The sequence below is a fragment of the Phaethon aethereus genome (assembly GCF_964289735.1).
Source record: "Phaethon aethereus genome assembly, chromosome: 9".
Classification (NCBI taxonomy): Eukaryota; Metazoa; Chordata; class Aves; order Phaethontiformes; family Phaethontidae; genus Phaethon; species Phaethon aethereus.
In genome coordinates, this window is record NC_138585.1 from 23,225,628 (window position 1) to 23,244,647 (window position 19,020).

Consider the following 19,020-nt stretch of genomic DNA (forward strand, 5'->3'; position numbering starts at 1 on the left):
AGATCTTCTTTTCTATTGTTACATCGGGCATTTTTTCACTTCTTCTTTCTGACTTATTTTTTAGCAGAACTGGGACATATTTACATTAAATCACAACATTGTGTGTTACTGATAGTTTTGTCGAGGCAGGTTTTAAGAGCGCTTTTAAAAGACTCTTCCCCCATCAGCCTTTAAGACAAGACTACGAGGATGACTTTCATTTATCAGCATAAGCCTTTTTGGGAGGGACGGGACCGCTGTTCCAGAGCATCTTAAGAGGCTGCTACAGATGGCATTTCCTGAGCACGGGTAAGGGGCTTTTCCCAGTCTGCAAGTGCTGCTGAAATCTCTTATTCTTAACAACTATCCTCCATGACCACGAAACCCAACTCCCCATTAGCCTTTCCTGCAGGGGACAGCTTGGCTTGGCCGTCATTCCGGCCAACTTCGTGGTGACTGGTCTCTTCAGGTGGCCCTACATCTACACAGAGTATCCCCTCTATATTGCTATTTATCTTCAGGGTAGGTTTTATTTGCCGAGTCCCATTTCTTTCTGGTCCAGCACATTAATGCTTTGAGATCCCAAGGAGACAAGGAAAGATATCTTAGGGGGTGCATGTGGGGCGAATAGGGACTAGATTTATTGAAATGTCTGGTTCTTCTTCATCTGAAAGGTACTGGGAACAGCAGCCTTCAGGGAATACTTCAGCTCATCTCTTTCAGTGATGGGTAGAAATTTGGAAATCTGGAGGAGGGAAACAAAATTGAAAAGCTTAAAAAAGAAGAAAAGAGAAAGAGGCTTGCGACACAGGTACCTAATCCAGTCCAGAGATTTGTGTTTCAGAAGCTTTGACGAGGGCTCATTCCTTTGTCTGAAATTACTCATCTTCCTTCTTTGTTTAAAGCGCTGGAGGTTCATGGCTTGTGGGCAGCGCTGATGATTTGTGGCTTCTGCAGTCATCTCCTGTGCCGTTGCTGGTGCTGCTGGTGTTGCCAGTGACTTCACTCCTCAGTCGTGTCACCGCTGTGAGCGTTCACCACAATTATTCACTTGTAATTAAATAGCCGGGGTGGATTTGTAACGGCGTTGCGGGCTCTCTGCAGTGAGCTTGGTTGGAGGCAACATCTGGAGAGATTATGTTGGGGTCAGCAAGCCTACCCGAGTGAAAGGCAGGAGTAGGGAGCTGGAAAGGAGGGCCTGAATGTGGGGGAATGTCTGTCCCAGGTGTGCTTTTTCCCAGCTAGAAGATTTCTCTCTGCACTTCCATGCTTAATTTTTTGAGAATTAGCTTATACAACTTTTAAGTCCCCAAATAGTGGGAAGGGGAGGGGAGGAGGTTTAAAGGCCAGGCTGGTGGGTCCTAAGCCAAGTGTTGAGGAGCACTTATATCTGTCCTGGGGGGACTTTGAAAGCCGTTTTGTTTAGGGGCAGTGATGGTGGTACAATGAACATGTGCAGGTGAGGAGACTGCTACCATCACCCAGGCAGAAAGTGGCCCAAAACTTGCTGTGGTGTTAATCTAATCTGTACTGACCTGAGAGCTGTTGGTCTGAGAAAGAGGTGTGAAGACCCAGTGGTCGGTAGGGTGGCTAGTCCCTGCTCAACGCGTTCTTCCCGTTTGCTGCGGTCTCGCTTTCCATCAGGAAATGCTCGATTGAGAAGTCTTCCTCCTGGTGTCTTGCCTCTTGAGGCAAGACCTGAATGTTGATAATTTGGGTGTTGGGAGGGACCAAAAATGGTCTGTCAGATTAGTTATGTTGTCCATGTCCTCCTCTGTCTAGTCTTCCATTTTCGTATGATTAACTGAATGGCAGAGGGTCTTCAGGGGTACGTGGGTCTTCTCTACGATACCCTGAAGCATGGGTTCTCTCTTGCAAGTCTGACACTCAAGGGGCCCTCGGGTCTGACTCGGGGCACAGCTCTGCAGTACTTGTAACGTGACTGCTCCCTGCCTCTACCCATTTGCCTGTGCTGCACTTTGCATGTTAAAAATGTGTATTCCTATTCAGCGTGGACTCATCTCTGTGATACAAAATAAGCCTCTTTTGGAGGAGCTGTTTTGTTCAAAGGGACCTGCGTGCTCTTTTGTGATGTGAAGGAAGGAATGTCTTTCAGCCCCCACGAGGACTCAGGTTGTGGAAGTGAACCTTGGAGAACGGAAGAAGAATGACCCAATGTAGAGACGCATCCGGAGGTTTCCGTTCGCAGCCTCCTGGTGCCTTTGCTGCAAATGTCGGCTGCCTCTCACAGCACCACTGCTGCCTGAGCAAGTGCAGCCCTGGCACTTCGTTACCCTCACGGAGTCTCCCAGCTGCCCAGGAGTCCCCGCCGGAGGTTCACCCCTTGCAGAAGCCATCACCGTGAGGAGCGCCAGGACGCACCATCCCTGCCTCACCTCGTCTCTTCACCCGCATCATTACTGAAACAACAACAAAAAAAAAATTGGCCAGGCATATCTTGTCGCTCCCTCAAGGAAATGTGATGCCTGGGGAAACACTAGAAATTAAATCCCAGCGTGCTATTCCTGCAGGCAGCGTGTCCTGCTGAGCAGCAGCGATGGGAGGGGTGAGAAATACTGGGCAGTTTGACTAGTCAGTTTTCTGCTCTGAAGGCAAAGGAGCAGGTTGCATTTGTGATGGTGTTCATACAGAAAAAACATGTGTGTTGATGGGCTTTATGTTATTTTTATGGGCATTTTAATGCTGGTTTTAAAGGCTAACAGGGTGTGCCAGTTTGGTTACAGCTGACACAGTGGTTTAGTGCCTGAAGACTGGGGACAGTGCGTGGAAAATAGTATGTTGCCTCCTGCCAGGTAACACGCAGTTCACGGCAGTAAAACCCTCCGTCTGCGAAGGACCGGATTGCTGCCGCGGCCCCGGGGCAGCGGGGATGCAGGGTGGCTCGGTGCTGCCCAGGGTGCTGCCATCCCCTGCCCTCCCTCCTTCCCCTCGTGGTCCAGGGGACTTCAGCACCCCATTTCAGTGCGGCGTCCCCCCACCTTGCGGCCTACCCTGGGGTATATCAGTAGTAAATGAACACCTTGGTTATGGGTTGGGTTGTGAAGAGGTGGCTCAGAGGAGAGGGGCTTTCCTCAGTCTCCGTACGGCAATGCTCCCTCTGATCTGGCAGACAACCGCCTGTCATCTCCTGAGACCTCTCTGCTTCTCCGTCCGGGCTTGTTATGGCATCCCGTGCCGGGGAGCATGGGATGAGCGATGGAGCCCTTGCATCTTCCTCCGTGCCAGTGTCAGATCCAGCCCCCCCGGCTCACGTGGGGATGGTCAGACAGAGGGTGGGGCCGTTGAGGAAAGCAAGCGAGATTCATACAAGGCAGCATTTGGGCTGCTGTAAAGGATGGAGAAACTGAAGAGGAGGGCCAGATCCTCAGCAGTGGTTTGTTGGTGGTTGCTAGGTGGGCTTCTGTCTCTTCTCATCTTTTGCAATTGGCTTGAGTTGACCTTGGGATCCCCTTGGTTTTGGGAAAGGACACTGGAAACAATGGTGCCTTGCATTACACCTCCCCAGTCCCCTCCCTGCCTCCAGCTCGGTGTTTCTGATCCCTTTTGCAGGTGGGGACTCTTGCTCAGTAGTTTCTCTGGAGATGCTGAAGACCAGCCAGTCCTTGCAACTCAACGGGAGGGAGCATTCACTGTGGTGCTGGCACACTCGCTGGGATTGCCGGCGGACAACGCAAACAGCATTGACCCTTGCCAGGTCCTGTGGGAAAATCCTTTCACTCCATGGCAAGGCTTCTCTGATTACAATCATTAGCAGAAAATTAGTTTCCGTGTTTGCGGAGCCACCTCCTCCAGCACTGGGGAGGGGTTTGGTCCCTTGCTCTCATGAACTGCTTGTTTCCCCTCCAAATGCCGCCCAGAAATTAGGCGATAACAACTTCATTTTATCTGTTGCCCTTTGTATTTAAGCAAACCTTCCCCTAACCCCCAATAAATGCTGGCAGCTCACCCTGTGCCGTTAGGACGCGGTGCTCTGCTGGCAGAGCTGTGAGGCCAGCACTGAAGCCTGCAGAAGCCTGAGTCATCTCGTCAGGAAGATCAACTTTTAATTACAATTTCCACTGCACTTTTTAAGCAGTCTTGTGGAAATGCTGTGTAGGAGCGTTTGAATTACGAATGTAAAGAAATTGTGCTAATTTCGTGTGTGTGTGTGTGTGTGTGTGTGTGTGTGTGTAAGGCCGCTGGGAAAACGAAAGCCCTCTGCTGTAGAAAAAAGAATAATTAAGAATTATAGAGTGCTGTTGTTTGAAGGTGCAAATCAGGGCCCTAACGCAGAGTATGGCCATGAGAGGAGCAACTCCTTTTATTCTCAAACATGCTTCTGTGCCATCGTCTAGGCAGGACTTTGGAGGCTTTTTGCATTATAGCATCAAGCATTGCATCATCTTTATTGGGGTAGCTGGGGTATTATTTTATCCCTTTTATTGGGGGACAAAGTTGAGCAGCAAAGAGCCTGGTCTTTTGCCCAAGGTCGAGCGCAGTTGGTTGGGGATCCAGGAATAGCGCACAGCTGCTCGGCACGGCCTTGGCCCCGCTTCCCGGGAAATCGGCCCGCGCCACGCATCGCCGGCTGCGCTTTCCCTCCTTCCTTGGAGTTTAAGACTCCGTAGTGTACTTAAAAATCAACATTAACTTACTCAAGGCTCTAATATAAAGGGAATTTATACATCGTGTTAACTGTACCAGAACTGACCCCCAGCTGTGGGGTTTGAGGGAGCGGGCAAATTGGCAGCTTGGTTTTTTTGGGTTTTTTTCCCCTGGAAAAATGCAGGGAGGTCTTTCCTTGCTCCTGTGCATTGGTGGATGTTTACGTATCGCCTTTGCCCGCTCCGTTACAGATGCCCAGACCCTGAATACCGAGCAGCAAAACACGCTGCGGTTTTGTCCTGCAGCCAGCTCTTGCTGCTGGGAAAGATCTTGAATTTTCAATATGAATCTGCCTGTAACATACCAGTGGCTTTTAGTGCATGGACAACATTGATCTTGCTGGGAAAGGGTTAAAAGGCTGCAGTGGCCCCAGAGGGGGGCACGTTGTCCCGGCCGTAGGTGATGGGGCAGGGGGTGGCCTGAGCTGCCTTTAGGTAGGAGCAGGAAGCGGCTGGTCCAGAGGGATGCTTATAAAGCAATATCTTACCATTTTCTTTCTCTTAGTTCAGCTGAAATCGCAGGTTCGTGGCTGGATTCGCTGCAGCGCGTGGCCTTGGCTCCTTCCTAACCTGCCTACAGCGCGGCATAGGCCGTGTGAGGTTTGGATTAGCCGTGGATGAGGTCTCACGTCGAGCCTTTCAGGTTTCCACTAAGATCTTTATCCAGTGGAATAAAAGGCCATCACCCCCTGCCCATACGTGTTCTCCCTGCAAAGCTGCAGGCAGCCTGCCTGCAGGCAGCTTTTCGGGCTGCTTTGAGAGCTTTTTTGTCTGCTTCCTTTCACTTTGCAAATAACAGCAAGTAAAATCCATAGCCTCAGACGGTTCCTTTAAACTGTACAGCATCGATTTGTGTCTATACGTGTTCCTTCTCTGTAAATAGGACCCTTGATAGCTAGACGGCCCTCCTGCGATGAGGACCATGTCAAGCAGTGGCTGGAGTCACGACACGCTGCGCCGGTACCGGGCTGATCCCTCGTGTCCCCGAGAGCTGGAGGTAGCGGGGACACTTGGCCCTCTCTGGCCTCCTCCCACTCATCCCGGAGCTGTGTCGTTCCCATGCAGTCCCTGGTACCGGCTTAACCTTCCCCTGCTAATCCCAAGCCCTCCTCCTCCTCCTCTCCTCCCTGCTTTCAGATCTCCAGCTGCGGCCTCCCGCTCGCCTGTGCTGCGCCTGCGAGGCCGGGTGGGGGCTGTGTGCAGGGGTAGGGGATTTCTTTTGCTTTGTGGTTTTTGGGGTTTTTTTTAAGGGCTTTTCCTTTTCCTCTCCTTTCCTAGAGGAGCCCTCGCACCCCGGTTTCCCCATTTTGCAGAGAGGTGGGGACCACTGAGCTCTGGGTGTCCTGGCAGGAGGGTCCACAGCCAAGCAAGGGCCCCACAGTGTTGCGGTGAGGTCCATTTTGCAGGGCTGGCAGGGAAAGGCAGCGATCCAGCCATTTTATTTCTTAACAGAAAAAGCTTTGCCTAGCCAGCGTAAGGGTAGGGAATTCCTGCTCGAGAGGGGAGGCTTGGGAAGGGAGAGTCTATAAAAGCAATGCAGTTTAATCTGCCGATCAACTCTGTTGACCCTAACTTGGAAGGTGAGCCACGGTAGGGCTGTTCGGCAGCGGAGTCAGAAATCTCATCTTTACCCCCGACAAAGCAGCGGACGCATGTGTGACGTACGTAAAGGGAACATAAGGATAAAGGCTCTACATGTCATTCCTTGGGCTCCCTCTTCCAATAAGCGCCTCCAAAATTGTTACCCAATACCTGACTTGCAGGAAGCAGCAGACTATCATGAAAGTCTTGATGTAGCCCTGTACAGCCAAATTACTATGTATATCACATCATATTGCTCTAGGCATGGTTGTGTCTTCTAAATCAGTAGAACATAGGCGCTGCAAAATGTTTATTGACTACTGACAGTAAGTGACTTGGAGTAGGACAGGATGGACAGCAAGCTGTCAAGGCTGCTCAGGGCAGACAAAAACCCCGGAGGCAACCGTGGATAAAGGAGAGTGTGATGCCCATCTGCCTGCAAGTATGTGAGGTCTAAAACTGATATTTGAGCTGACATAGACGGAAACGTGCAACACAGGGTCTGCAGTATCTTGAGGTACGAAGTCATTGGACTTAGGGGAGCACCTCAGCCCTCCACAGCACGAGATGTGGGGTTACTTATGTCATTCTTATGCTTATTTTCCTAACGCTAAGACCTAAGTCACCCAAGAGATATACGTGAAAGCTTCTGGCAGCTGTGACATTTTATCCTAAGCCCCATGAAATGTAAGTACCTTTATCAGCTTACTCTTGTTACTTCTACCACTCTGAGACAGGGGCTTGCTTGTGGTGAATGTGTGAAGCCTGAATGTAAGAATTGGCTCAGGTGCCAGTCAGCCTTGACACGTGGTCAGGAATCAAGGTGGTTAGACCTGAACTGGTCCAAGAGTTAGCAGGACTGGAGAGGCTCAAAGAGTGAGGCACTGGAAGGGTTGTGAGGATGGCTTGCCTAGAAATTGGTTCAAGGTAACCAGACAAATGTCCTGGCTCCTGCTGTGCAAGTTCAGCCATTACCAGCAATGGGACTGGACCTCAGAAGTTCAGCCCAAATTTCTCCTGGATTTGGGTTGTTAGGGTTGGTGCACAGAACTTGCTGGGTTTGTGTTCAGGCTCATTTCTGCAAGCTGAGAGATGTAGGGCAAGTGGGGGTGAGAGGCGAGAGCCCCGTTCAGCTGCCTTGATAACCGCTGTGGAACTGTGGAGAGATCCAAGGTGGCACTCCGGGAGCTCATCCTGGGTCATCACGTTGGCAGAGGAACACGGGGCCATGGAGGGCTGTGGGACAGTATAGGCAGCTGTGCCGTGCTGTGAGCTGAGCTAAGAGAAATACTGCCCTGCAGTTACATGGAGAAACAGAGGGAAGGGAAAAACTTGAGTTGGGAAGGCAGGCTGGGCTGCTCAGTCAGCTTGGGTAATTCAGGTGGACATGGACATGGTCGTTTTATGCCATTGGCAATTCAATGAAATGCAATGGAAGCCCTTCATGGAAAACCATTGACAGCCATGGAGTTAAATTTCTTGGAAATCACCGAGAATAGATTTGTGCTTTCCTTCATGCTCAGTTTTCCTTACACAGGGACAAAAAAAAAAAACATATCTCAATCAGCTTTAGATAACAGATACCTCCGTGTTCCCGGGCTCCCGTGGCTGCCTCCTGCCACCGGTGCCACCCGTCCCCGCTGCCAGAGGTGATGCTGAGCACTCGGGTTCACGGGAGTTGCTTCTCCCTGCTGTTTGTTGGTTGAACAACCACCTTGCACTTTACATGCCACCTCCAAAATTGGATCTTGCTACTATGCAGCTAGAGCCGAAGTCAAGCAGATGGCACTGAAGAGGTGTTTCGAGAAACCACATTTCCGTCAGCATGTGTAGTGTTTTTTCCGCAAGGGCCATTTTTTAACTCTGCTGCGGTTTGCAAGACAGTTACTGGTTTGGGGCACGGATTGAGGCGTGGGTGAACCTGCACATGTTGAAATGCAGCTGTTGAATGTGTGGCACAGATAAACGGGGTACCAAAAGCCCGAGGAGACTGAGGGGTACCTACATCCGTCCGATGTTGTGGGGTGAATTGCCACAGGAGGCAGCAGCACACATCTGCAGGTATTAAGCCCTGTCTGCCCTGCAGCAGGGAGCACGTTAGGAGGAATCTGTTTTGAAGGGACCTTTTTTTTCTACAAATACGGAAGAAAGAGCCCTGCCAAAGCACGTTGCGTGGTGGAGACCTCGCCAGCGCCCTGAGCTGCTGCAAATCTCTGGGCACAGCAGCTCACTCCCAACCCGAAGCAGATGGTCTGAGGGCATGAGCAGCCCCGGTCGCTACAGGGAAGGGTTCAGAGAGCTCCCTGGTGCCCTGACAGGTCCTTTCCTGTATCCTGCACAGAGCCAGATTCGCCTGTGATGGGAACTGATGCCCTGGAGCAGGTGGGGTCGTCCCAGAGTTTGGGTTTGAACGTCAAAACTGGTGTTTGCAGATGCAAAAGCTCCCCGCTGCAGCCTAGACCGGGACAGGTTTGTGGAGGTTCCCCACTACGTGTCAAGCAGCGAGGAGCTGGGGGAAGGTCTCAGCCGATGGGATACGCCTGGCCCATCGGAGGAGGTGGTGTCTTTCTCGGGCTACCCTCGAGAGCCAAGTGTCTCCCTTTGGAGGACTGGGTGGTCCCAGCACACGTGGGCAGCGCCGTTCCCTCCGCAGCTCCGTGCTTCCCACTGGAAGCAGCAACCTGGTGCTGCTGTCGGAGGGGTGGCCTGTGTGAAAGGGTGCCTTGCGGGTCTCTTGAATGGGGATTTAATTTTAGTTACGAATGCTGCGGTGCTGAATAGGCAGTGATGTGAAACAGAAGCACAGCGGGAGTGTTAAAGGGTGGTAATAACATGGCTGTCATGAACTTATGTTACTGGGAACAGACTGTACTGCTGCCTTTTAGCTGCAAAAATGTGTATTTGCAGAGAGGCAGAGGAGCCGGGGGCAAAGAGAGGATGGGCTTTGTGGGGGAAGGAGCACCCCCAGGGACCAGCCGCTGCCCTCCCTGCCCCTGGGGCTGCTAGCGATGCTCCCCTTGGCAGAGCGCCGTGGGGGTCACCCCACGCTGCCGTGCTGGACCTGCCTGTGCTGGGGTGCCGGGGCAAAGAGCAAAGCTCACGGAGGGCCTGGGAAAGCTGCAAGGGGTCCAGCAGTGACTGGCAGCATCCCTTTCTTCCTCCTCCATCCCGCGGCTGCTCGTTTGAATCCTCCTGCCTTCCGTGGGGGACCAGCTCAGGGGATGTTTTCCTGAGGCACTGTTCTGTTCTGGGCTGGTTTCGTTTTGTACATTGCTCTTTGTCAGGAACACCCCTCCTTAGTCCTTTGGTGCCCAGGGCTCCATAGGCTGCTCCTTAAACCCAGTTTTGGTGCGTTTTCTGTCTGTTGTGGGTCTCTGTCTCTGTCTGCTCCATGGTGTTATGCTTGGTCCACTCATCCTGCAGCCGTCCCCTGCTCCTGTTCAGGCTTTGACCTCCCTTTAGGAGAGCGGTGCTGGTTCCCAGGTCCTGGGAAAGCCTTGCCAGATGCAGAAATGTCTTGAAATCTGGTCTGCTGCAAGGTTTCCTGTGACGAAAAGCGCAGCTCTTCAAAGCCTACAGCTTCAAACACCTGTGGACAAAATCCGTGCCCGGTCCTTCGTGTGAGCGTGAAGCAGGTACACAACCCCCCATTGCCGGTTTGCTGGTGATAGATGGTGGCGAAGCCACAGAGAGCGGGGAAGGGCTTGCTAATCAGCAGCTTTCCCTGGGTGGGAATTAGAAGAAGTGAAAGCCACATCTAGAGGAACTGTCTACAGAAACTTCTGGAAGGATTTGGGATCTCTGATGCTGACTTAGGACCTCTTATACTGGCAGTTTTATCCGTGGAAGAAGGGAAACCTCTCGGTTTTTCCTGAGTTGGAAGAGGGCTGGTGTCTCCAGCCTCCTTTGAACCGCAGAGGGACAGGGGACTGCCGAAGTGCATTGGTGTAAGGGATGTGTTCCCCTTATATATGAGGAAATACAAAATTATAGTCTTGCTCACCTATGTGCTAAAGTGCGTGTTATTCTTGGAGATGAATAATATGCTAATTTAACAATTTAGCTCGTTAATCTAATAATCCTGCCTTCCTTACTGAACGTCAGACCTATTGTGGAGCTGCAGTAATGGAATTGCGGCTCTCCCAGCTGCACAGCCCTGATCAGAGCTTGGATTGGTACAGGGGATTAGAAGTATTTCAGTCCAAAAGTTGGCTTTTTTTTGGTCAACACAGAGCATTAGCGTGGCCCTGTGCAATTAGAGACGACTGTGCTGCAAGAGGATTTATGCCTTTCCAAGGGGATGCTCTGGTGGTTCAATCCAAACTGAAGTATTAATAAAATGCCCAGCTGAGGAGAACAACAAAAAAAAAAAGCAAAAACCAAAAAACCTACTCTATTGGAGTTTCTCTTGGAGTTTTGTGAATGTTTTCCAGGATTTTACTTCTTAAAATATTGGAAAAGATGACAGATGTAAAGGAGGATCGACTGAGTAAAACTTGTGCTTGTCCTCTCCAGAAGCAGCCTGGAGGCTGGGAGCAAGTTGGCCAGAGGGAAAGAGCCGTGCTTGAGTGAGCAACCAGCTTTCTGCAGGAGACCTCGGGAGGACAGAGGAGCAACTCTGGAAATGTCACCCATCCAGCAAATGAGATGTGGAGTATTGGATGCACCTTTTGATCTTTTTCATAGGTTTTCCACTTCTGGTGTCAAAGTATTAAAGTTTCAGGCATGCCTTTACACGGGACGATGCCGCTTGCAGAGTGTGAAGCCTGGGGGAACAGAGGGTGTTTTAGGTAGCCCCGTAAGCGGGTGGGGTTTGCCCCAAGTGGAGAGGAACTGCATCAAGTCAGTTATGTCCTTCAGTGCCTTGGGGCAGTAGTGTCGCTCTGAAGCTCTCGCAAAGCTGTGTGTGAACCCAAGAAGTGATGGAGAGGTGGAAACGTGTGCTGGAGGAGGGAAACGCACTGCCGTCGTGATCCTGCTCTTTCTGTGAAAAAGGGCAGGACAAGCTCCTGCTGGAGAGGGCAGAGCTCCTGCTGCAGTGTTTGGCTGAAAGGAGGCGAGATGGGGCTGAGTCCCTGGCCAAGGTGAGGACCTGGTCCCCAGCCTGCAGGTTGTCCTGAGTCCCCACTGGCTTGAAATCTCCCTGCCGGGAGCTGGGCTTAAGTGCAGGCAGGAACAATAAGGATTGGCCCATGATCACTCTGTTTTAATCAAACAGATATTTTACTCCTTATTAAAATAAACATTTTTCCCATCCTGTTATATGACTCCCTTTTTCTTATGCTGACCTGATACTTAGAGTATCTGATGTTTTAATTACCTTCTCAGAGATATAGATTTATTTCAGTTACGTTTGAAGAGATGTGTAAACGAAATGCAAAGCTAGAGTACATCATTTATAAAAACGGCTTCTTTTGGAGATTGAATTTTCACACTAGGATAAGCCTGGTTTTCCATCAACAAGTATTTTAGTCCCTTAAACTAGTTGGAGGGGTGTTTTTTGGCACCCTCCAGATTGTTGTCAATGGAAAACGAAATACATAATCATACCTATACTCTGTAAAAGCTGAGAATAAATCACACCAAGTGCTATAAAATGGTCTAATTTACTGCAGGATGGCAGTCCAGATGTACAGCTCCTGTTGAAGGCAAAGTTCCTTCTCCTAGGAAAAATGGGATGCAATTTTCAGTGCTGAAGTGCCTTCATGCTAAAAATCTTGGACTGAGTCCCTGAATTGCCTTGAACTACAGGAGAATAAGGAACTGGCAGGACCTGGATGAGGGACCTGGATGAAGTTCTGGCCCATCCCAGGAGATCACTGCAGAAGGTCTTGGATGCAGAAACAGAGTCCGGAGGAGATGAGACTCACTGGTGAACACCGTGACAGTGTGCCTGCAGAAGTAGGGCTTGACAAAGAGTTCGTTGTAGCTAGCACATACCAAAAACGGTATGTTAACGTAGAAAAATGAACTGATGATTTCTCACCTGGCAAAATCTCTGGTGTTCCACAGCGTTCCTGTTGTAGGAAGAATATGTGTGAGCTGGAGTGGTGGTGTTGAGGACACGCTGTCTAACGGCACGGTTTAGAGGCGGGAGTTGGCCAGTAGAAAGGGCAGTTGTTGGGTTGCTGGCATCAGCTTGGTATTTTAACTGCAATGAAAATGTAATGGAAGAAAATTAGTTGGGAGGTTTCTGTCCTGCCAAAGTGGTAATATTTGAATTTTTATGAGACGTTTTGTTACTTGTCTCAGTTCACTGAGATCTCTGTATGAAACGGAGAGTTCCTTGGGTTATACCCTCTCAGCGGTGAGGGCTGTGGTGTGGTGGTCTGGTCCCAGCAAGGCTGTTCATGTGGAAATTTCTGCAGTGCTTTGCAAGAGCACCTTAATCCCACTTGTTTTAATATTGACATGTTACATGACTAAGGGCTTGGATCCCAAGTGTTTTGCTTTAAAGTATCAGACCTGCAACAGGTTTAACTCCATTAGGTGGGGGTTTATGTATGCACGGGGGGTTGGAGGCTGGGTGCTCTGGTTGGGAGGTTTAAGAGATGATGCTCTGCCCAGCTGAAGGACATGGGACTTCTGCCTTTCTCAAGAGCGTGACAATTCTGGTTGTGTTCCCTGTTTGCAGCAGGTGGTGGGTCAGGTATTTGGTTGAATGAATAGGAGCAGACAGCAGAAGTTACATAAATATGGTGGGATACATTTCTGGGTACGGAAATTGCAGTTTTTGCTTAAAGGTGAAACCCATGCTTGTGCAAGCAAAATTTAAAAAAGCAGCAATCGATCATCTGCTTTCTGTCCTTAAAACGCAGACTTGAATTTTGGGCCAGGATGTGCAGGTTTTGCGTACAAAGGCTGATATTGAGGCCAGGGTTTATTTATATAGTAAATATAATGCCTGAGTGCATCAATTGCTGTTTAAAAGCATTTACTAATGTTCCCATCGTGTGCCAGTCCATTACGCTTTATGGAGTGTGAGGACCACAACCTTTGAAGAAGAACTTGTGCCTGCTTCACTCACGGAAATTATCTTAATACTTAACTTTTATCAAGTTAGTGATAGTTGATACAACATTTTGAGAGTAATTAGGACGCATGAATTTATGCTCAGATGGATGTTTAATTAAAAACTGTGGCAGCTTTGAAGTTCATGCTTGAATAATCTTGAGGCTGAAATGTGGGTTTATACCCAAGTGAACCTTGACAGCAGATCTGGAGAGGGAAGAACACTTTAGTAGCTCCTATTTCCTCCTATTTGTTTTATGCCACCACAGCCATCATGGCGTCTGTAACGGTGCCAAATTTATGAAGATGAAAGCAGATCGAGCAGTTCAGCCAGGACCTCACGCAGCCGGACGCAAAACACACTTCGGGGAAAGGAGCGGGGAGATGTCAGAGGACACTTGTGTGTTTGAGACCTTCGGGAGCCGTGGCCCAGGTGATGCCGGCAGTGGTCCTTCGGCCCTTGCGGTGTTTACTGTGGACAGCCAGCGTGGGGTGATGAAAGTGCCTCCTGGAAATCTCCTCTTCTTCTCCTTGAACTTATCGGGGGTTCAGTCGCAGCCCTGTGTGAGTGGTGAGGAAGATGAGGGTAAGCCTGTGCTTAGGTCCACAGCTAAGGCGATGGTGTGCAGGAGTTTGAGTGCTGCGGCAGGACGGGGCTGGTGGTGGATGCTGGGATGTTGTGGCAGCTTGGGCTTTGGGAGGAGGCCGGTCCTCCTGCATCCCTTGCTTTTACATACGAGCAGCTGGAAGCCGCTCACCCGCCACTGACAAGCAGAAGGATCCTAAACAACGCCAGGAGACGAAGAAGGCAAGAAGACAAGATGTTACTGAAGCAGATCGGCCCCTTTTCTGCCGGCAGCCAGGCGGCCGAGGGCTGTTGGCGTAGGTTATTCAGCAGGCAGGAGACGAGGAGGGCGCGGGGAGCAAGGGTGGCTGCAGTGATTGCTGCTCCCCTCCGGCTTCCTTCGCTCCTGTCGCCAAGAACGTCGGTGGTGGTGTGGTCTGAAGGCTCAGCAGTGACTGCCTTACCCCGCAAGGGTCCCATCCTCCTGGAGGCTTTGCCTCCGGGCAGCTGCACCCTCTCCAGCATCCCCAGGGCGAGCTCCCAAGCATGGGGGCACCAAAAAGGAGGAATTTTGTAAAAACAGAGAATTTCTGTTGAACTTCAGTGAAGGCACCTGCATTCTTATCTGTTTTGACCCACACCTCTGCTGTTGGGGGAGCAGAGCGACCCCGGGAGCAGGAGGTGGGCTCGGTCATTGTGTGGTTTTCTAGTGGAGACTTCTGCTGTGGTGATGCTTTAGAGGATGAAGCCAACAAGCTTTGATGGGTGGAGGACATGCAGGAGATAAAAGCATTGCAGCAGGGGCTTTCTGGTGCTTTTCTTTGTCTTGATACCCCAATCCCCATTTGTAGCTTCCTCACGGCAGCGCGGTATTCACACTGGACAATTTAGTGCTTGCTACTTATTAATTAACAATTCCGGCTTGGCAGAAATGGGTCTGCTCCTGGTCCAGCTGGATACTTTGGAAAGGCTGCAGGGACACGGGTGCTCGTGGTCTCGCGTCCAACCTTTGGGCACGGACGCTTGTTTCTGCACGGCCAGCGCGCAGGAGGTGGTTGGTGGCTAATGCTGTCGAAAGGGCTTGTTGCTGCCGTGACATCTTTTAATCTGTACAGGTCATTTTATTCCTGTATTGCATCTACCACTTTCAGTTCTCCGCGTCTTTCTCCAGCCTGTCCATATCTGTGTCACAAAACCAAGAATGCCTGCAGTAGGGTGAAAACCAGCTGGTTTTCTAAACCATATGTGATGGTTTCGCTGCAAATGTCGATGCTGAACACTAGGTATGTTGGATTAAAAGGGACCGTTAACTGGTGAGGAGATGGCAGGTTTCCCTGGACGGAGGTGGAAATCTGCCGGGATGAAGCTCAACAATCCGTCGCTGCAAATAAACGATACAAAAAGCAAATCTTTGTTCTAAAGTTCCCAGGCTAAGTACTTATCAGTTCTACTTCGCCTGATTTTTGCATGACTCAGCATCCCTTGTGGCTTACATACGTTTCAAAGCAGTTTGTTTTGGTAAATGTTCACACAATTTTAAGTTCTCACCTGAATCTGTAAATAGGTGGGAGGTGTACGGGGTGGTGGCAGAGCCCTGGGGAAAGGATGGTGTGGGCACGCAGGGCTGCTTTTCCCTTGGCTGGTACTGCGGGTTGGCAGCGGCGCTCCACCGCGGCGAGGCTGGGGCATTTCCTTAAGATAGAAAATGAGATGGTGATACGTCAGGTGAAGGCGGGTACAACTACCAAATATGTGGCTTGAAATGCCTGGTCTCCCTTCTCCGTGTCACGGAAGGCTCCGTGTGCCGTGGTTGTGTCCGAGCGTGTTCCCCGCAGGTGCTCTGATGGATTTAATTAAAGGGTCGGTACGTGGGGTGGCTTCCTGGCCAAGCAAACAAGGATGAATTTAGGAAGGGGAGGATTTGTTTTTACAAATCACGCTGTCTAATAGATGTTGTGTAGTGATGCACTCCTCCTTCCCGACGGCCACGTCCAGGGGATGCTTCAGCCGCAGCCTGGTGCTGTTGGGCTGCATTTTATTCTGGTATTTTTCTATGTTGCACGTTTTAAAAATAAAGCTCTTTTTCCATTGCTAGAACGTGCGGTCGCTCAGGATGTATAAATTGTGTTAATAAATGAGAGAGGAGCCCCAGTGGGTTATTGGCTTCCTGGTGAAGTCATAAATCTGGAGAGGATGATGCCGCCTTGCTCCGCAGCCGGCGCATGGGTTTGCTCCTCAGAGCTGAGCCTGGAAACCCGAAGGGCGGGGGAGAGGTCCCCGGCTCTGGTCGTTTGGGTTCCCTACTTTTTCAGTTGCTGAAAACCGAGGAGGCCACATGTGTGAAGGAGCTTCTGATTCCACCCTGGCTCTCGAGCATCCCCTCTGGATGCACGCTCCCCGCTTGCACCAGCGATGAAGATGGGGTCGCTTCCACAACCAAGAAGCAAATCTGATTTTCAAAACCTCTCTTAGCCTGCTAACCGAGGCTTTTGCACCATAAATAAGTTAGTGGACAGGGTGTGTAACGGTGCCCCGCAGGCTTGGAGCCCCTTGGGCACCCCTGGGTCCGTGCGAGCTGGGGCTCGGGCACGAGGACACCGGAGGCGGTGGCGTGTGCGTACCCCAGCCGGCACCTTCCGTCGGCACCGCTCCAGCAGACCATTTCCAGCTGAGTCACACTCTGCGCTCAGGAGAGGCCGTGAGCTGTTGTTTTGGGTTGTGTTTTTTGGGGTTTTTTTGTTGTTTTTTGGTTTTTTTCGTTTTTTGTGGGTTTTGTTTGTTTGTTTGGTTTGTTTGTTTGGTTTTTTGCATGGCTGAGCATTAAAGGCTATTTCCAGCACTTGTTTGCCAGGTAAATACAGCATCAAAGGCCCTTTGCTAATTAATCGTAATGGCAGGAGGAAGGGGAGGGAATTGCTTTCCCATCATGGCTGCTGTGAAGATGCTCTTGAAAAAGCAAAACGTGTGGAAGCTGCCAGGGCGAGGAGATTGGTGAAAAATATTGTTCGCTGCAAAGAAAACATTGCCACCGAACAAAACAAACAAACTTCTCCTTTTTTCTTTTGCAGGGTCGTCATGTTAAAACGGGCCAGCTTGCTGCTATCAAGGTTATGGACGTCACTGGGGTAACGTATCCTCCTCCTCCTGCATCCTTAAATGACAGATAAGAGAGGAAAGGGGATGGAGTGTGATAACGTGTGGGGGTTAGCGGAAGGCTTGTGTTCCTGGGAAGCAAATCCCCTTTGCCTTAACGTGAAATGTGCCATTAAGAGGTTTTGTGTTTAATAAATGTGTGCGAGAAAAATAAATCTGGAAGAGTTTTGGAGATTAAGTAATTTTCTGCTGAAACAAAGCAGCATCCAGTTCCAGCAGTGGCTCTTTTGAATGCGTTGATAAAACTGAAGGAAATTGTAGCAATGGGATTGTGTATTCATAACACATTTCAGTTGTTTCTCCAAATCCATGTTTTTCACCAAAAAGCTTTTGTTCATCAAAACTGTGTGCAGGTATTGTTATGAATAACTTTACTAGGCAAGTTAAATCACTCCTGTGCATCCTGTTGATACAGAGGAAAAAATGCACCACCCTGGTCATAGAAACATGGCTCTTCTGAATCTTGTATCAGACTAAGTAAACCAAGAATCTATGAGTTATTAAATGAATAAGAGGATTTAGGGGAAAGAATTGTTTCACCTTTTCCCAATGGCCACAGAAAAACAAAAATAAGAGTGGAATTGCTATGATCCCTAAAAACCCGAAGAGATGCATGTAGGAGGGTCATGCTTTTTCTTGAACAAAAAATTTTTAAGCATAGTACTATACCTCCCAAAGTTCCTCCTTACATAAACGCCAGGTTTGGGAGCAAGAATGTGTTTTATTGTGTTTTTTTTGTGGTTTTTTTTTTTTTTTACTGGAATAACACATTTCAAGATTTAGGACTTGGTCCCAATCTACCCACCTTATTTTTTTGAATTGATGTTTTTAATTAGCTTTCAGAAGTTCAGCACATGCAGAATTGACTCGCTGCGAAAGCAGTCAGCTGGCCCCAGGAGTATATTTTGAAATACCTTGGATGTTGTGGTCTGGTATTAATATCTACAGTACCTTCATCCAAGTTCTTTTTTGTGCTAACAGGTGAAATGGTGCGTGGAAATAAGTCTGTAAATGTGAATGAGATAGATTGTTTCTGTTTACCTGCAATATCTACAAGTGCCATTTATCTAGTTCTCGTGGGAAGCAGGCTGTAAGGGAACGGGCAGACCCACCAAACATAACCCCATGGTGCAAATGTCAGGGAGATTCCCATGGGATGAAGTCTGAGGTTACAAAATTTAAGCTGAGAAATCAGAATGTTCCTTTGAGGCCAAACAGGGGCTTAAATTTGAGCCTACACTTAGTTCAGTGGTTTTCAAGTATCATCACTTCCAAGCGGATGTCAAATATCATCACGTCCAAGTGGATGTTGGAGAAAAGTAGCCCAAATCCGATCCTGCCCAATAACTAATATTTTAAATAGATGTTCCTGATCTAAACCTTTACCTTCCCAAGTAGGGTCTCAGGTCTCTGAACATCCAAGGTAGTAAATCAGATATTTGGCATGGGATGTGTTATTTGGATATTTAATGATTTTCCTCTTAATTTGCTTTTAGCCATAATAAAACACATTAGCTATTTTTCTTTTAATATAGAATGTGCAAACTTTTACAAGTCGATCCTCTGAAAAAAAACCCTGACTGAACTTCTCTCTTCTACTTCTTCTACCCCATGGAATACGCCACGTGGCTTCTCCTCAGCCTTGAGTGACCCCAACATTGTGTGAGTGGGGAAGTAGCTCTCTAGCAGTGGTAGCAGGGTCAGCTGAGGTGCGTAGGGGAGACCTCCACGTCCTCTGACGGGGTGCCACCAGAGGACTGCTGCCCACCCTTACACTCTGCCAGCACGTTCAGGATCCCCTTCTGGAGGAGACGCCAGGATCGGAACCATTTGGAAACAGCCTGGTTTTCACTCCACGTGGTGATCTGTGCAGTTCAGAGTTCAGCAACGCGATGGGGAATGTGGCAAAGCATGTGTTTTCTCCTTGGCTTTTTGCTCAAGGGGCCACGTTTAACCCGTTAGTCTCCAGTCCAGACCTCAGGCGCCTAGGGCTCCGCTGCAAAAAGTGGCTATAAAAAATGGTGTGAGGAAACTTAGGCAAGGTCGGTCAGAAATGGGGTGCGTGGA

At 49.5% G+C, this 19,020-nt stretch overlaps 1 protein-coding gene across 8 annotated transcripts in view; it reads left to right on the forward strand.

Moving 5' to 3' along the window:
• Positions 1-19,020, forward strand: part of TNIK (TRAF2 and NCK interacting kinase) — a gene marked incomplete at its 5' end in the record, with an annotated part of 164,796 nt that overhangs the window by 69,639 nt on the left and 76,137 nt on the right. For all 8 annotated transcript variants that reach the window (XM_082003813.1, XM_082003814.1, XM_082003817.1 and 5 more), the window contains one exon: positions 16,869-16,925. In XM_082003813.1, the coding sequence (XP_081859939.1) occupies positions 16,869-16,925 (57 nt within the window). The remainder of the gene's footprint in view (positions 1-16,868; positions 16,926-19,020) is intronic.